This window comes from Columba livia, chromosome 2 (assembly GCF_036013475.1).
Source record: "Columba livia isolate bColLiv1 breed racing homer chromosome 2, bColLiv1.pat.W.v2, whole genome shotgun sequence".
Lineage (NCBI taxonomy): Eukaryota > Metazoa > Chordata > Aves > Columbiformes > Columbidae > Columba > Columba livia.
The window spans coordinates 55591447-55607454 of NC_088603.1; the positions used below are offsets into that span (position 1 = coordinate 55591447).

The 16008-nt window shown below is 43.0% G+C and overlaps 1 protein-coding gene across 10 annotated transcripts in view; it reads left to right on the forward strand.

The window, feature by feature from the left end:
• GOLGA4 (golgin A4) overlaps window positions 1-16008 on the forward strand; it is a 128239-nt gene that overhangs the window by 58067 nt on the left and 54164 nt on the right. For all 10 annotated transcript variants that reach the window (XR_010470198.1, XM_065052030.1, XM_065052023.1 and 7 more), the window contains exon 2: window positions 10322-10417. Coding sequence is in view for 9 of the 10 variants with exons in the window: in XM_065052030.1 (XP_064908102.1) it covers window positions 10322-10417 (96 nt within the window). In the remaining variant the exon portion in view is untranslated. The remainder of the gene's footprint in view (window positions 1-10321; window positions 10418-16008) is intronic.

Genomic DNA, 16008 nt, shown 5'->3' on the forward strand with positions numbered 1-16008 from the left:
CTGTTTAGGCCCTTTTTAAGTGTCTTGAGGTTGTTTGAGGTGGGCTGAGTTTAGGTTGCATAAGTTATTTGTGAGAGGGTGCTTTAGGTTGGATGTTGAGGGTGGTTTAGGTGATGTTTTTTTTGGTTTTAGGAGGCATTCTTTGGTTTGAGGTTGTGTCTGGATGATTTGGATGCGAGGGGGCGATCTGGCTGGGACAAGTGCTGTCTTAAAAGCTGTCCTCTTTGTCCTTCCCCGCTCCATGTGTTTCCCTGCCTTGCTCAAAGAGGACGACCTTCCCCGCTAGAGGCGAACTGTTGCTAGATCAAGGGTATACGGTAGCTGCGCTGTGCTTGAGAACCTCCAAACAAGCTCAGGGTCCATTAGTAGGAGAAGACAGGGTAGTGAAACTTCCAAGTCTCCAGACACAAGCAGGTGAGGCTTTGCATGGGTGGTAGGGTGTTTGTTGGTTGCATGGGTGTAGATGTTTTTTGATGGCTGTAGCTTGGTTAGGCTTAGGGAGTTTAGGTGATTTAGGATGTGGTAGCTTGGTTGTTGAAGTTGGCTTGGTTTAGATTGGCATGCAGCCGCTGGGTGTAGGTGTAGGTGCATTTGGTAGCTTGCCTTAGGTCGTTTGGTTGATGTTGTTCAGGTTGTGTATGTTTGTCTTATTTAGGAAGGGTTAGGTTGGTTATTTTAGGCATTAGGTTTAGATGGGTGGTTTGAGGTGGTTAATCTGTTTAGGCCCTTTTTAAGTGTCTTGAGGTTGTTTGAGGTGGGTTGAGTTTAGGTTGCATAAGTTATTTGTGAAAGGGTGCTTTAGGTTGGATGTTGAGTGTGGTTTAGGTGACGTTTTTTTTGGTTTTAGGAGTCATTCTTTGGTTTGAGGTTGTGTCTGGATGATTTGGATGCGAGGGGGCGATCTGGCTGGGACAAGTGCTGTCTTAAAAGCTGTCCTCTTTGTCCTTCCCCGCTCCATGTGTTTCCCTGCCTTGCTCAAAGAGGACGACCTTCCCCGCTAGAGGCGAACTGTTGCTAGATCAAGGGTATACGGTAGCTGCGCTGTGCTTGAGAACCTCCAAACAAGCTCAGGGTCCATTAGTAGGAGAAGACAGGGTAGTGAAACTTCCAAGTCTCCAGACACAAGCAGGTGAGGCTTTGCATGGGTGGTAGGGTGTTTGTTGGTTGCATGGGTGTAGGTGTTTTTTGATGGCTGTAGCTTGGTTAGGCTTAGGGAGTTTAGGTGATTTAGGATGTGGTAGCTTGGTTGTTGAAGTTGGGTTGGTTTAGATTGGCTTGCAGCCGCTGGGTGTAGGTGTAGGTGCATTTGGTAGCTTGCCTTAGGTCGTTTGGTTGATGTTGTTCAGGTTGTGTATGTTTGTCTTATTTAGGAAGGGTTAGGTTGGTTATTTTAGGCATTAGGTTTAGATGGGTGGTTTGAGGTGGTTAATCTGTTTAGGCCCTTTTTAAGTGTCTTGAGGTTGTTTGAGGTGGGTTGAGTTTAGGTTGCATAAGTTATTTGTGAAAGGGTGCTTTAGGTTGGATGTTGAGGGTGGTTTAGGTGACGTTTTCTTTGGTTTTAGGAGGTATTCTTTGGTTTGAGGTTGTGTCTGGATGATTTGGATGCGAGGGGGCGATCTGGCTGGGACAAGTGCTGTCTTAAAAGCTGTCCTCTTTGTCCTTCCCCGCTCCATGTGTTTCCCTGCCTTGCTCAAAGAGGACGACCTTCCCCGCTAGAGGCGAACTGTTGCTAGATCAAGGGTATACGGTAGCTGCGCTGTGCTTGAGAACCTCCAAACAAGCTCAGGGTCCATTAGTAGGAGAAGACAGGGTAGTGAAACTTCCAAGTCTCCAGACACAAGCAGGTGAGGCTTTGCATGGGTGGTAGGGTGTTTGTTGGTTGCATGGGTGTAGGTGTTTTTTGATGGCTGTAGCTTGGTTAGGCTTAGGGAGTTTAGGTGATTTAGGATGTGGTAGCTTGGTTGTTGAAGTTGGGTTGGTTTAGATTGGCTTGCAGCCGCTGGGTGTAGGTGTAGGTGCATTTGGTAGCTTGCCTTAGGTCGTTTGGTTGATGTTGTTCAGGTTGTGTATGTTTGTCTTATTTAGGAAGGGTTAGGTTGGTTATTTTAGGCATTAGGTTTAGATGGGTGGTTTGAGGTGGTTAATCTGTTTAGGCCCTTTTTAAGTGTCTTGAGATTGTTTGAGGTGGGTTGAGTTTAGGTTGCATAAGTTATTTGTGAAAGGGTGCTTTAGGTTGGATGTTGAGGGTGGTTTAGGTGACGTTTTTTTTGGTTTTAGGAGGCATTCTTTGGTTTGAGGTTGTGTCTGGATGATTTGGATGCGAGGGGGCGATCTGGCTGGGACAAGTGCTGTCTCAAACGCTGTCCTCTTTGTCCTTCCCCGCTCCATGTGTTTCCCTGCCTTGCTCAAAGAGGACGACCTTCCCCGCTAGAGGCGAACTGTTGCTAGATCAAGGGTATACGGTAGCTGCGCTGTGCTTGAGAACCTCCAAACAAGCTCAGGGTCCATTAGTAGGAGAAGACAGGGTAGTGAAACTTCCAAGTCTCCAGACACGAGCAGGTGAGGCTTTGCATGGGTGGTAGGGTGTTTGTTGGTTGCATGGGTGTAGGTGTTTTTTGATGGCTGTAGCTTGGTTAGGCTTAGGGAGTTTAGGTGATTTAGGATGTGGTAGCTTGGTTGTTGAAGTTGGCTTGGTTTGGATTGGTTTATAACTAGGAGGTTTAGTTAGTTTCTTCTAGGTTACTTTGGTTTTTTTTGGGTTGGTTGTTTTCGTATGTTTTACGTAGGGGCTCGTTCCTCATGTTATGTATTTGTTTTAAATTTAGGTGGTTTTATGGTTTATTATGCTGTGTTTACATACTTATATGTTGTTTAGTGGTTGTTTAGGTGGGTATCAATTCATTAGTTCAGCTTGCATTACTTGTATATTCTGGTTTAGGTAATATGGTTAGGTGCTTTTATTTCCTCTTTTTTTTTGGTTTTAGGAGCATTTGATGGTTTTTTGTTGCAGGGTTTTTCATTTTTAGGGTGTTTTAGATTGTTTTAAGTTTGGTAGTGGATGATTGCTTTTTAGCCTGGGGTATTTAGATCATATTCATTGGTGTTTTTTTTTGGTTTAAGTCATTTTGTATGTTTAGTTCTTCTGGGTTTGTAGTTTTTTTGAGTTTCTTTTAGTTTGTTTTTTTTTTTTTTTCCGTTTTTTTATGTTGTATTAGTTTGGTTTTAGTTTGTCTGTTTATGAGATATTTAAGTGTATTTAAGCTTGGTTGGTAATGGTTTAAGTTTTTCATGTTTGTTATTGTAGGTTATTTTTTGTGGATGACATTGGTTGGGTTAGGTGGGTTGTTTTTGATATTTTAAGGTCACCATCATGCAGCATGAGCAGCAGGCACCCATCCGAAATGGCCCCAAGAAGCTGTGGCAAGGGGCCGTGCTCAGCGCTGCAGAGGAAGGCAAAAAACCCCCGGAGACGCTTGCTGTCCCACTTGGGGGAAAAAAAAAGCCTTCCTCGCCCCAGCTGCAGGGCACGAGAGGCCATGTTCCTGGTGCTTGAGCAACAGGCGGGAACCGAGCCAAAAGGGCCCAGAGGAGCTCTGCAAAGTGGTCATGCTCAATGCTGCAGAGGAAGGCAAAAAACCCCTGGGGACCAGGGCCAATCTGCCCCGGGGGAAAAAATTCCTTCCTGACCCCAGTGCTGGCGATCGGCTGTTCCCTGAGCATGTGAGCACGACCTGGCTCCTTGTCCCACAGGCTGCTCACGCCTCCCAGGACCTTTGCAAGCCCTATCCTGCCTTAACCTGGAGCCATCTCTTTGGAGAGTGCCCAAATGCCCCCAGCGTGATCAGTCTTGGGGGCAAGAATCATTACCATGCATGTCAACACACAAGTGGGTGCTCCAGAGCACGCTGGCAACGTGTCTGCATCCTATTTCTTACCAGTGTTGCCCCTGGCCTGACAGGGGAGCAGGATGGTCTGCTCTTCAGTGCTCTTCAAGAAGTCATTGCCTTGGTCTTACCACTGCTGTCCAGCTGAGAAGGGTTTCCATCCATCAGATGAGCCTTGCAGCTGAGAACCTCCAGCAGCCTTGTCCAGCCTCCAGTCTTCTCCTCCCTAAGCCCCTACCAAGGAATTGCACTGGCTTCTCAAGGGCTTCCTCGGGGATGTGTCCGGGCTGCCCCCGGGCCAGCTCTGGCAGTGGACACAGGAGGCTGCTCTTTTTCATCCGGCCCAGGATGTGACTGCTGCGTTGCCAGCTGCTGGCATTGTGACATGGGGTTGACGCGGCCCCTGTGTGCAGCCCTGCCCCCCCCCCTCCACGCAGCACCCTTGGGAGGAAGCCTTTGGGTTGCTGGCCCTGAATCAGCCCCTGTGCTCAGGAGGCCCAGGGGGCTGTCCGTGCATTTGGTGGCCATGCACTGGGCACAGCTGCTGGGTGGCCATTCAGCTCCCAAGGACAAACCTTGTGCTGTTACTCTTTTTTCAGGCCATAGGAGAAACTCTGCAGCCCAGTGACCACTCCAGTAGCAATCCCCTGTCTGTGCCATAGCTAACACCCATTAGGCTGGGCAGTGAGTTGGATCAGGGGCTTGATCTTTCTGGAAGCAACCCCTTTTTTTGGAGTGTAAGGGGTATCAGGCAACCTGAGCCTCAAGGAAAGCAGAAGTGTAAGCAGAGCCGTGGTTTGGGATGGATGGTGGCAACAGACCACTGTTGATTTAAGACAGGCCTTGAAAAATAAGCGAGCAGAGTTTACACTGGTATTCAGGAAAGCTTGGTCATTTTCAGACGAAGAGCGTTTGGATCTGTTCCCAAAGCACAGCCAGGCAAATGACAGCCATTCCCAACTGTAACAAATAGCCCATTGCTGCTTTTGCTGTTATGTCCCCACATCCCAGCCAAACAAAGCTGCATAGCTGCTCTGTTAAAACAAACACTCTGCTATTGCCCCCTGTCGAGGGTTAAGATTGCGGGGTGACAATAAAACCCTGGCAGATGTATTGTTAACCTCCTCTCCCCCCCCCATTTCCCCCTTTTGCCCCTCCCTCTCCTCCCTTCTCACTAAGGACAGGCGATTGGGAGGGAAAGAAGGACAGAGAGAAGAGAGCTGGAAAAAATTAAAGATGTTTTACTAATGCTACTAATAGGAATAGAGAAAATAATACAAAATATACAAAACCAATCTTGAAAGTCTCAGCAACTGCAGAGCCAGCAACCAAAGTCCTGGATTGGACTCTGCAGCCAACCGGGGCTGGATTCAGTCTGTCACTAGGCCTCAGTTCGCAGGGACAGCTAGCAAGGTCCTCTCTTAATGTCAGCCATAAGCAGAAGGGAAAAGGGACGAGATCCTCGTGATCTCGCACTTTTATATGAAGTATTCACATGAATGCAATGTCATACACAGTTGGTCAGTTTCTTGGTCACTTGTTTCTCGTTGCCCCTCTTGCGAGATGTCCATCCGTGCTTATCAATAAGTTTGCATTCCGTTGCTAGGTTTACCAAAACATGTGTCTGGTTCTCCAGGAAAATGCAGTTAATATGAAGGCTTTAGCTGACAGGCAAAATTCACTGAAAGAGAAACTTGTTTTTAACAAAACCAGGACACCCCCTCTCCCTTTGAGACTCTACATGAGGGCAGGGAGTCCCCTGTACCATGTGCCCTGCCCACCTGGTGGCCTGTGTCAGGGAGGGTCGGGTGCTACTCTACTGGTCGATTTCCCTCCCCCACTCCCTGATGCTCCTCAACCTGCTTACCTCCTCCCTGAGCTCTGTCACTAAGCAGAGGAGTTGTCCTACCTGGGCACACCTCCCACAGCTGTGTTTACCGCTGCCATACAGTATCGGTGTAAAAGCAGGTCGCATCCTGCAGCGTCTTCCCACCGGGTCCCTATCTGCGCAGCTGCATCACTTGTGGTTCGGGTCGACCTTACAGACGCCAGGGCTTTCTGCCGGGTGGACACCACAGTCCCTGCTCGAGCTGGCAGAGCTTCTCTTCCTGCGCACCCTTCCGTGCAAACTGCCTTGTCCCGCTCTGTTTGCAGCGCTCCTGCTCCATAGCGGTGCCCAGGCTGCCGTTTACAGGTGTGGTCACCGCTGTGACCGGCCAAGTCCAAGTTTCGCCAGCGACTCTCGCGAGTGTTGCCGGGTCCTCTCGCGGCCCTGGCCGCCGCGGGAGAGCGTGCCGGTGCGCGAAGCTGCCGCTCGTGCAGGCGCTCGTGCAGGCACTCGTGCCTCCGCTTCGGATCAGCTCCGCAGCAGCTCCCCCATTGTACTATGGTTTTCTGCAATCCAAATTTAAAAGACCTGACCGTGAATTTCACTCTTTCATCCATTTGATGACAGCATGAAGGGTGGAGCCTCAGAGATGTGTTAAAGGGACGTTCACCCATCAGCAGCCTGCTGGAGCCCATCTCCACATAGTCACCACCAGCCTTCAACCAGCTGGCTGCGAACAGATGGACTGTGTGAGTGGGCTCTGAGCTGGAAGGTGGTGGTGTCAGTCCAGTCACTTTCAAAATGGCCATATGCTTCCCAGGGAATGAAATATCCACAGCTACCATTAACTGAGCTCCTGTTTTGGAGTTTTCATTGGAGAACATGCTAAATCAGCCCAGACACTGAAAAAGCTACAAAAGACAAAACACTGCTGGGTGACTGCAATGCGGTTTGTGGCATGGTTGTCTGTGGGGACATGCTTGACTCTCCAGGAGTGTGAATAAAGGTTGCTGATGATTTTTTTGAATGAATTCTGCAGGTGTTTATTGGAGAGGAAGATTGTTGCTGGTTATTCTAAGATGGGTGAGCAGGTGGCTGGCCAGGTGGCCGCCTAGGACTAAAAGACAGGTAGCTGTCTCTCTTTAAGGGGCCCTACATGCCAGTAGGATGGCTGCAAAGGAGGAGTGAAGATTTTCCTATTGTATGCCCACCTGAAACCACCTGAGAATGTTGGTGTGATGAAATTACTGATGACACCATTCAGATACAAAGGAACTTATTTTTTTAATTAATAAAAGAAAGTTCGAAAACCAGTCTTGTATCACACACATGGTAATGACTTTGCTGAGCGTAGCAGGGACCAAAACTGAACACAGTATTCCACGTGTGGTCAGACGAGCACTGGGTGGGATGATGACTTCTTTGTCTCTGCTGGTGATGCCCCCTCTGATGCAGCCCAGTGTCCTGTTGGCTGCTTTTGCTGCAGCAGCACCCTGGTCACTCATACTGAGCTTCCTGTTCACCAGGACCCTTTCCACACAGATGCTCCCCAGCCGGGAAGATCCCAGCCTGTGCTGCACTCCTGGATTACGTTTTCCCAGGTGCAAGATCTTACACTTGTCCTTGTTGACCTTCATAAGATTCTTATTAGCCCACTCTTCCAGTCTATCCAGGTCATCCTGCAGGGTGGCTCTCCTGATGTATCCACTTCCCTACTCGGTTTGGTGGGGTACACTGGATCCAGATAACTTATGAAGATGTTAAATGGTGTTGGGCCCAATATAGATCCCTGGAGACCCCACTTGTGGTAAGTTTGCGTGTTGAGAAGGAGCCATTTACTTCCACCCATTTCCCCACCTGCCGCAGAGACCTCTTGTCTAGACCGTGACGTGACATTTTCCCTAGAAGGAGGCCATGGGAGACTGTATCAAAAGCCTTGGAGAAATCCAGGTAAACATTGTCCACCACTAGCCCCCCATGAACTGAGCAGGTTACTATGCCATAGAAGGTGATCAGGTTTGTCAAGCACAAGTTGCCCCTCTTGAATCCACGCTGGCTATTCCCAGTCATGTGCTTCAACTGAGTTGTGATGGCCTCCAGGAGGATTCATTCCAGAACTTTTCCACTGACTGAAGTCAGACTGATTGGTCTGTAATTTCCTGGATCCTCCTCTAAGCCCTTCTTGTAGATGAGGTGATATTAGCCTTCTTCCAGTCTTCTGGGACATCCCCTGATCTCCACGACTTCCCAGAGATTTTGGAGAGCAGCCTCACAATGTCAGCCACCTCTCTCAGGCAGATATTGTCAGGACCCATCCATTTGTAGGGGTCGAGCTCCTGTAGTAGTTCCTGTACCAACTCTTCCTTCACTGACAGGAGGAAACACTTTTTTAACAAGAGCGTGGTCAAACCCTGGAACAGGCTTTCTGGAGGTGTCACATGCCTATTAGTGTTGAGGAGACATTTGGACAAAGGCCTTACTACCTTGTCTCAACTTTTGGTCAGCCCTTGAAGTGGTCAGGCAGTTGGACTAGATAGCTGTTGTCATAGGACCTTTGGACCTGAACTGTGCTCTCCTGTTTCATCTCCCCTGTTCTAGACAACTTCAGTTACATAATCTTTTTGTTCGTTGCGTGAGGTCAACGAATACTCGTGCTGCAGAGCTTAGTGCCACTGCTCTGGCTGTAAATGGACAAGAGGTCTGAATGCGGCAGTGAAAACTGGAGAACTGTTAAGGACAGGACGAAGAGACACATTCATACTCGTTTAAGACAGTAGGAAAGTGGTGATGAACGTTTGGAAACCGTTTCCCTTCTGTGTGGTGAGGGCCAGAAGCAATCTTCTTTAAATCACTGGCATTAGGTTAGGGAGTAGGAATGGAAGGAGTAGAGTACACTACTGGCACGAGTAGATTGTTGCAGCTTTGGGAACCACAGTAGAAAAAGGATATAAAGCTACCAGAGAGTGTCCAGAGGAGGGTAACGAAGTTGGTGAAGGGTTTGGAGAGGAAGCCGTATGAGGAGCAGCTGAAGTCACTTGGCTTGTTCATCTCGGAGGAGGCTGAGGGGAGATCTCATTGGGGCCTACACAAGGGAAGGAGGAAGGGCGGGCACTGATCTCTCAGGCAGCCAGGGATGATGCCTGAGGGAACGTCAGGAAGATGTGCCGGGGTGGTTTAGGTTGGACATTAGGAAAAGGTTCTTCCCCCAGAGGGTGGTGGAGCACTGGAACAGGCTCCCCAGGGAGGTGTCACGGCCCCAAGCCTGACAGTGTTCAAGAAGAGGCTGGACAATGCACTCAGAAACATGATGTGAATTTTGGGGTTGTCCTATGCAGAGACAGGAGTTGGACTTGATGATCCTTGTGGGTCCCTTCCAACTCAGGACATTCTATTATTCTTTGAAACCCTGGGAACAGTTTTGGTGTGCAGATTTTCAGCAGGATATAGAGAGATGAATGGTTACTTGGTGCTAGGTGAGGTGTTTGACTTTGGAGTTGAATTTTGAGGTGGAAACATTGGATCCAGTTGGCGAGACCTGTAACTGTGACTGATTTAGAATAATCTGTGTTTCGTATGATATTGGAGTTAATTCCTTTGTATCTAAATTTTACAAAACATACTCATTATTCTAGGCTACAAAGTGAGAGCAATTCTCAAAAAAACTGTGGTTTTTGGTAATATCTTTTCAGTGGTCTGATACTTTGTCAGTCATACTTTACAAGATCCAAATCTTGTCTTGTGAGACAGACATTTGCAAGGCAGAATTTATGTATGCAGCCTCAATGATGTTACTGTCTTAAATGATTTGTGTAGTTGTTTGTTTGTGAGGTTTTTGTTGTTCTTTATTTGTTTCTTTTTGTGGGTTTTTTTCAACACTCTGTTTATTCCTGTTATATTAGAGAATACACCTAACAGGAGATCTTCCTAATTAGTTTCTTTGTACATAAAAGGTTGTTAACATTTTAATTGTCATTACATTTACACTAAAATCTTATATTTTAATTTTGAAATACGAGGCTGGCAAGCTGCAGTTGGTTTGGGTTGGAGTGGGTTGTTGAAACCTCACTCAGCATGAAGTTGTGAAATTTCTTTGCATAGATGTTCAGAGCTGATGGGAAAGGATTCATTTTGTCATAATAAAATGTGCCATTTTATTTTGCTCTTTTTCTTTGTTTAGATTCAATTTTATAAGTACTTTTTTCTTATTTTGTCATTTTTTGTTTATGTCTTAAGGGAATAAGTTGGTATTCTGTATGTAAATGTCCCTGTCAGTTTGCAAAACTTTTATACCTTAAGCAACTGTACAATGCTACTAAAGTATTAGGAGGTTTGAGTGTCAAATTTGGTCTAAGTATACCAGGGTTGCAAAGAATCAAAATAACTAATTTTGTTGCATGCTCTTGTCGTGGATTCATGATGTGTTCCTTTCTGGGCCTTTGTACCAAGGTAGAACTTGTCACAGACAGTACACAGAACTTGTTGTTTCCTTTAAAAGAATGATCCAGACCAGGCTTTACTGAGATGTTAGAGTTAGGAATTGTTGAAGTTAATTATGGTATGGAATAATTAGCTGTGGACTTAGTATTTGATATATGTGATCTTTGTGTAGGTTCCTTCCAAATCCCCTCCACCAACTGGCGATAGAAGCAGGACATCTTCATTTACAGATCAGAATGATGAAAGCACTTCAACACCAGACAAAGAGGTCAGTTGAGAACCTTTTTTCTGTATTTTTCAAGAAAATAAAAGAAAAATTGAACTTTATGTCCTTTATTAACTTTGTTTTTTTGACTTCTTAATCTCACTCTTTTCTGTGCATTTATAGGTATGAATAGTCTAATTTTTAGGTTAAATATTGAAGTGTTTAAGTAAAACAGACCTTTAAGCATTAGTGATTAACCCCCCAATTAGGAAACCTTTTAAGTCATTCTTTAGGTCTTAAAAATCTTACCCCTGAACGGAACTCAGGGAGGTAGTGGGACAGAATTTACAGTCAGAGACAGTAACTTTGTTTTTTATTCCTCTTTTGTTTGAAAAGTTGGTGGAATCCAGTTAACTACATAGGTAACTTGAGGTTGATGAGCCTAAATGCTTAAACAGAGCTTTTCTAGGTGTTTCTAATCATACAAGTAATTATTAAATTTAAACAGCCCCCCAAAAAGCAAATCAAAATGAAACAACGAACAACAACAACAACAACAACAACAACAAAAAAGCCCAGACAAAACCAGCAACAAAAAAACAACCACAGACCAAACTGAGTTTAAATCATGAAATGTAAAATATCATTAAAATCACAATCAGGATGATGGGTAACCGTGACTTGCATAATAGATCAAACAGAGGAGATTATCCACTCTCACTTTTTTTCATATTGAGCACTGTGGCCTTTTTGAAGTGGCTTGATTAAAACGTAAAAAACAAACAGACAATATAAGCCCTTGCTTTGTGAGTGTGAAAACAGGCTGGTGGAGTAAAGCAGAGGACTGCTGTGGTTCTGTGAACTTTGTGAAAGAAAATGTTGAGTTCCTAACCAGAAATTCAGTTGCTGGGTTTTGCTACAAAAAAATATGTGCTTTCTTGAAGTAGGACAATCCACTTAAATTTTTTACACCACTTTTTCTTCAGGAGATGATCAGCTATATCTGAAATTTGTCTTAGATACCATTATTAATGCTTCCAGTGATTACAGCTTGGCAGTTTTCTTCCTGCAGCGATAATATAAAATAAAAGAGTATGTTGTGAATTTGGTTTGCATTTTGGAACTACAGTACTGAGTTTTCTAATAAATACTGATTTTTCTCTACTGTTACATGTATGTATGTATGTATGTATGTAATGATTTCCCTCTGTCCCCGGAGAGAGATTTTCTGTTAACCGATGCTCTGAAATGTCAGCAATCACTGTTGCCCAGTATAAATTAAGTGTTTCAGTAAGGAGAGTTTGCTGGTTTTGTTTGTTCGATTGCTTGTGGTTGGTTGGTGGTTTTTGTTCTGTTGGTTGGTTTTGTTTTTTTTAAATTATACGTATCCATTGTAGCAGGTACTGGAGGTGAAAGGGCTGATTTGGCCAAGGTTTTCAGAATTTTAAGCACCAAAAGCTTAGTGGAATATGAAATTTTGAAACTATGAGACTCAGTGATGTTCCGTGCAGCTCATTCACTGTTTTTTATCTATTGTTAACTTGGTGCTGCCTACACAAAAGGATGAAATCTTCCTCTCTCTTTTCAGTGGTAAATAAAGGGAAAGATTAAGTGCTAACACATGTTATCCCTTTTATTATAAAAATACCAACTGTTTTTCTGCTCAAATAGCTTGAATGAAAGGCATGAATGAAATAGCATGAATGAAAAGGACAATACTTTTCTTGTATATATTTTCAAGAATGTCTACTTCTGTTCGAGTTCTGAAAAAGGTTTGTGAGCCTGTAAGCTTATCTCTTTTTCAGTTTTATCAGTTGATTTAGTAAAAAGTACTACATCTCTTTACAATTTGGATAACATGTTTAAAAGATAAATGCATTTCCAAGTGGTGGTGGGTGCTACTGCCATGTCAGCTGTATGTATCAATGCTTTCTGTAATGTTCATAATTTCTATGGAGAACTACAGTTTGTCTTGTACTACTTGATTAGATATATGTTGCCTGCCAGAAGACTCTTTTTCAGACTACTTTTACAAACAGGGAAAGCAATCAATTCCCTGCAGGACAGACAAAGTTATCTTGGGAGACCATTATGCTCTAAATACAGTGATTACACTGAAGTGATCAGAGAGGCAGAAGGAGAAAGAAGATTAAGAGTGGAAACAGTACTAAAGTGACCTCAGATCTATAGTTATCCTTGGGCTTAGGCAGCTGCTCTGAGAATTTAAATTGTGAAACATATCTTGTAGTTAGAAATTCAGAAAGTAGTGAAGCTGCTAAGGGAATGACAAGATCTTTTTTTTTTTTTTTCCTTTTTTTTGTAAGGATGGTATTTATGTCAAATGGAAAATTTTACTAACATGAAGATAAATGATCAAGCCATGAAATCTCCTTTCTCCAAATATTTCTCATAAATGTTAACAGAATGATTAAAATCAAATGGTCTTCGAAAGTTGTTTGTTGGATTAGATTTCTGTAAAATTTAGTTCAATGGCAGTATTTTTATGATTAAAAAGATGCAGATAATCCATATTATGCTTGAAAATATATGCCCTGATTATATGGGTGCGTTATGTCTTTTGAGGGGCATTTTTTGCAGTGTTCTCATTTGATCGGGCAGAAGTTTTGTGTACAGGTGGCAGTGGCATGATAATGAACTAAAGTTAGACACCATTTAACAAACTGAAGATGTTTTGGTTTTGAAGAATGTCATATACTAAAACATTCTTGTAGTACATAAATAATTGCTAACCCTTTTGGTACTGAAAGCTGAGGAATATCAGTGTGTTTCGTAGTTGTTTTGTATGTTCTCTGCCCTCCCTCTGGGCTGTCATTGTTTAGAATGTCTTCAATAGGTCAGGTTTCTGGATTTTTCGTGCTGTAATATCTAAGTTGCAAGTATTCCATGCAAAAGCTTTGATTTTATATTCAGAACATTTTTAGAATAAAAACAACTTCAGAGTGAATTACACTTGTAAATGATAGGATTGGTCTGATCAAAGAATTATAATAAAACATACAGGCAAACATTCTTGCATTATGTTCTGCATTTAAAAGATTTTTTTTTTTCCAAAATTCCAAAACATTCTCAGTTAGTAAAACCACAACAAACCACAAAGTTGTATGCTCCATTCGTGGAATATGAGGTAAGTTTCTTTTTTGTGCCCACTTTCTTCTTCCTTCTGTTTTTGTTGAGCTGTGGATCTCCAGAGGCAGTGTTACAGAGAACCTCATAATTTTTTCGTGTAGAAGGAAAAAGCAGAAATTTGTCTATTTCTGTGTTCTGTTCTTGTAAGTAGCTCGTAAAATATTACTACAGTGTGGCATAAAAGCATGTATTGGTATTTCTACAGAAGTACCTTCCTTCAGACAATTTGCACGTCAGATGCTTTCTGAGTTGGATGTGGTACCATTTGAAACAGTCCTGGGTGATAAAAACGTGTACTTTGTGCTTCCAGTCTTTTCTAGGGAAGAATAGTGTTTGGTTTTCAGACTGTTACTGCTTCGACTCTTAAACAGAATTTGAGGTGAAATACATTACTTACATTCAATACAGTTCCTAGAAGTTCAAAAATTTCTTTCTGTTCTATAGTATACTTATTTACAAGTCAGACCCATCTGCAGAAGATAACAAAGCTGTTACAGTTCAGAGCCATCGGCTGCGAGCAAGCAGTGAACAGCTTGCTGTGCTCTCAGTGACCTGCCAAGCATGTGGATCCAAATATCACTCACATCCTTGTGAGTGTTATGGAAATGACAGCAGAGCACAATATAGATAGTGCTTCTTAGAGCTGAAGATAAACCAGCCAACATGGTTTTCAGTCTCACTTTAGTCCTGTGTAACGACTCTGGTTTTAAATTAATTGAAATGTTTTTCTAGTGTGGGCTATTAATAAAGCAGGAGATGCAAAGCTGAAATAATATTCCTCCAGTACCTTGGTTGATGCTATATCTTTCCTGTATTCATGTATTTAATTTGAAGTGCTTAAATAGACATTGTCATGCAAAGATGGTAGTGGTTCAGATATGTCTTTTTTTTTTTTTTTCTTTCTGACATGCAAATTTAAAACTAAATTTTGGGGGCTGTGTAACCTATTCTGTATCTAACGCTTGGATTTTACAACTCCAGATGCATACACCAGCATGTTTTGGTTGCTCATAAGAATGAAATACAAACCAGAAGAGAGTTGTGTTTTGTTTCTGTACTACCTCTTTCTGAAAATGCAGTTCTGAACTATTAGATTCTGGGGCTTTTTTTAACTGAAGAGAGAAACCTTGAACTTTCAGCTCTTCAGTTTTTCCTGTTCCCCAAGCACAGCAGGGATGAGACGTAAAAGGTTATGTTGCAGAATGCACAAACCTTCTATGAATAGATATTTGTGTAAATCAACAAATTACTGAATTATTCACAACTTTTTTCTGGCATTCCCCAAAATTATGTATTTATTTATTTTCCTGTAGGGACTGAGGTACTTGTCCGTAAGAGTTTAAACCTTTAGCCTGATCCCCAGCTCCTTGAACTAGATGACCAAATACTGCCTTGTCCCTTAGTTGACCTTATGGTGTGATCCCTTTTCCTCTAACTTATTGTGCCTGTATATAACAGCAAAACTGTCATCGTACAATTATAGAACCTTTTAAGCATGAACACATGACAAATGCACATATATCATGATGCTCTTAGCTAACAAAATAGTCAGATTTTCAAATTTACTTGATATCCATTTAATCTGAAATTTGGAACCACTGATTTTTGATTTTTTTTTTCCCTGTCAGTGAAAAATTACTGCCTTTGGCAGTTGAACATGTATTATACATATGCAACATGCATTGATTCAACTACTGCCATTTCCAGAGCCATGAGACTTGGGTCAGACTCTAAGCCCTGTTAAATTCTGGTATTTGTTTCACAGCATATTAAGGAAGCCCTTTGATCTAGGGATCACATGCACTTTGGCCTTTGCGCCTCGCTCATCAGAATCTTCGCAAAGGAAGGTTTGAGCGTGGCAATTCTTCAGAGGGAGGAGGAATAGCAAGAACAATATGAACACAGCTGGCTCTGGAGTAACACAGCTGGTTCTGGAGTTCAGAAAGGTCATGAAGAACAAGTAAGACTGCTTCCCTTTGGCCAAACTTGAGGGCTACAAAAATGGTTTCGAAATTTGAGAAAACAAAGTTTCTTTAAAACATTTCATATTTCATTTATTCTTTGATAATTCTGAAGGAAACAGCATCACCTGGTATCTGGCTTCATCACCTAATTTACCTAATTTATAACTTTCTCTCCAAGGTAGGAATGTTTGTTAGTTAGTAAAATTTTACTTGCGACAAAAAGAATAGGTATTAAATATTGTGACAAAAGATCAGCAATATCATAGCCTTAATTTTGTCCCTGAGATTAAGGTCAGTATGGGAGCATGCCTGAAACAATGTTGGAAGGTTTTAGTAGGATTTCTATAGTGAATGTCAAATATGATTTGATGGCATTCAGAGGCTTAGAGAAAGTTAGTTAAAGGATTATTTACATCTGTGCACATTCTGTCTATTCCCAGTATGCTTCAGCCCAGCTGGACTCCCTGCTCATGTAATTTTATTGATCACATTACTGGCATAGCACTAATGTGGTGCTAGTGATACATTAGACAGTATAGCACT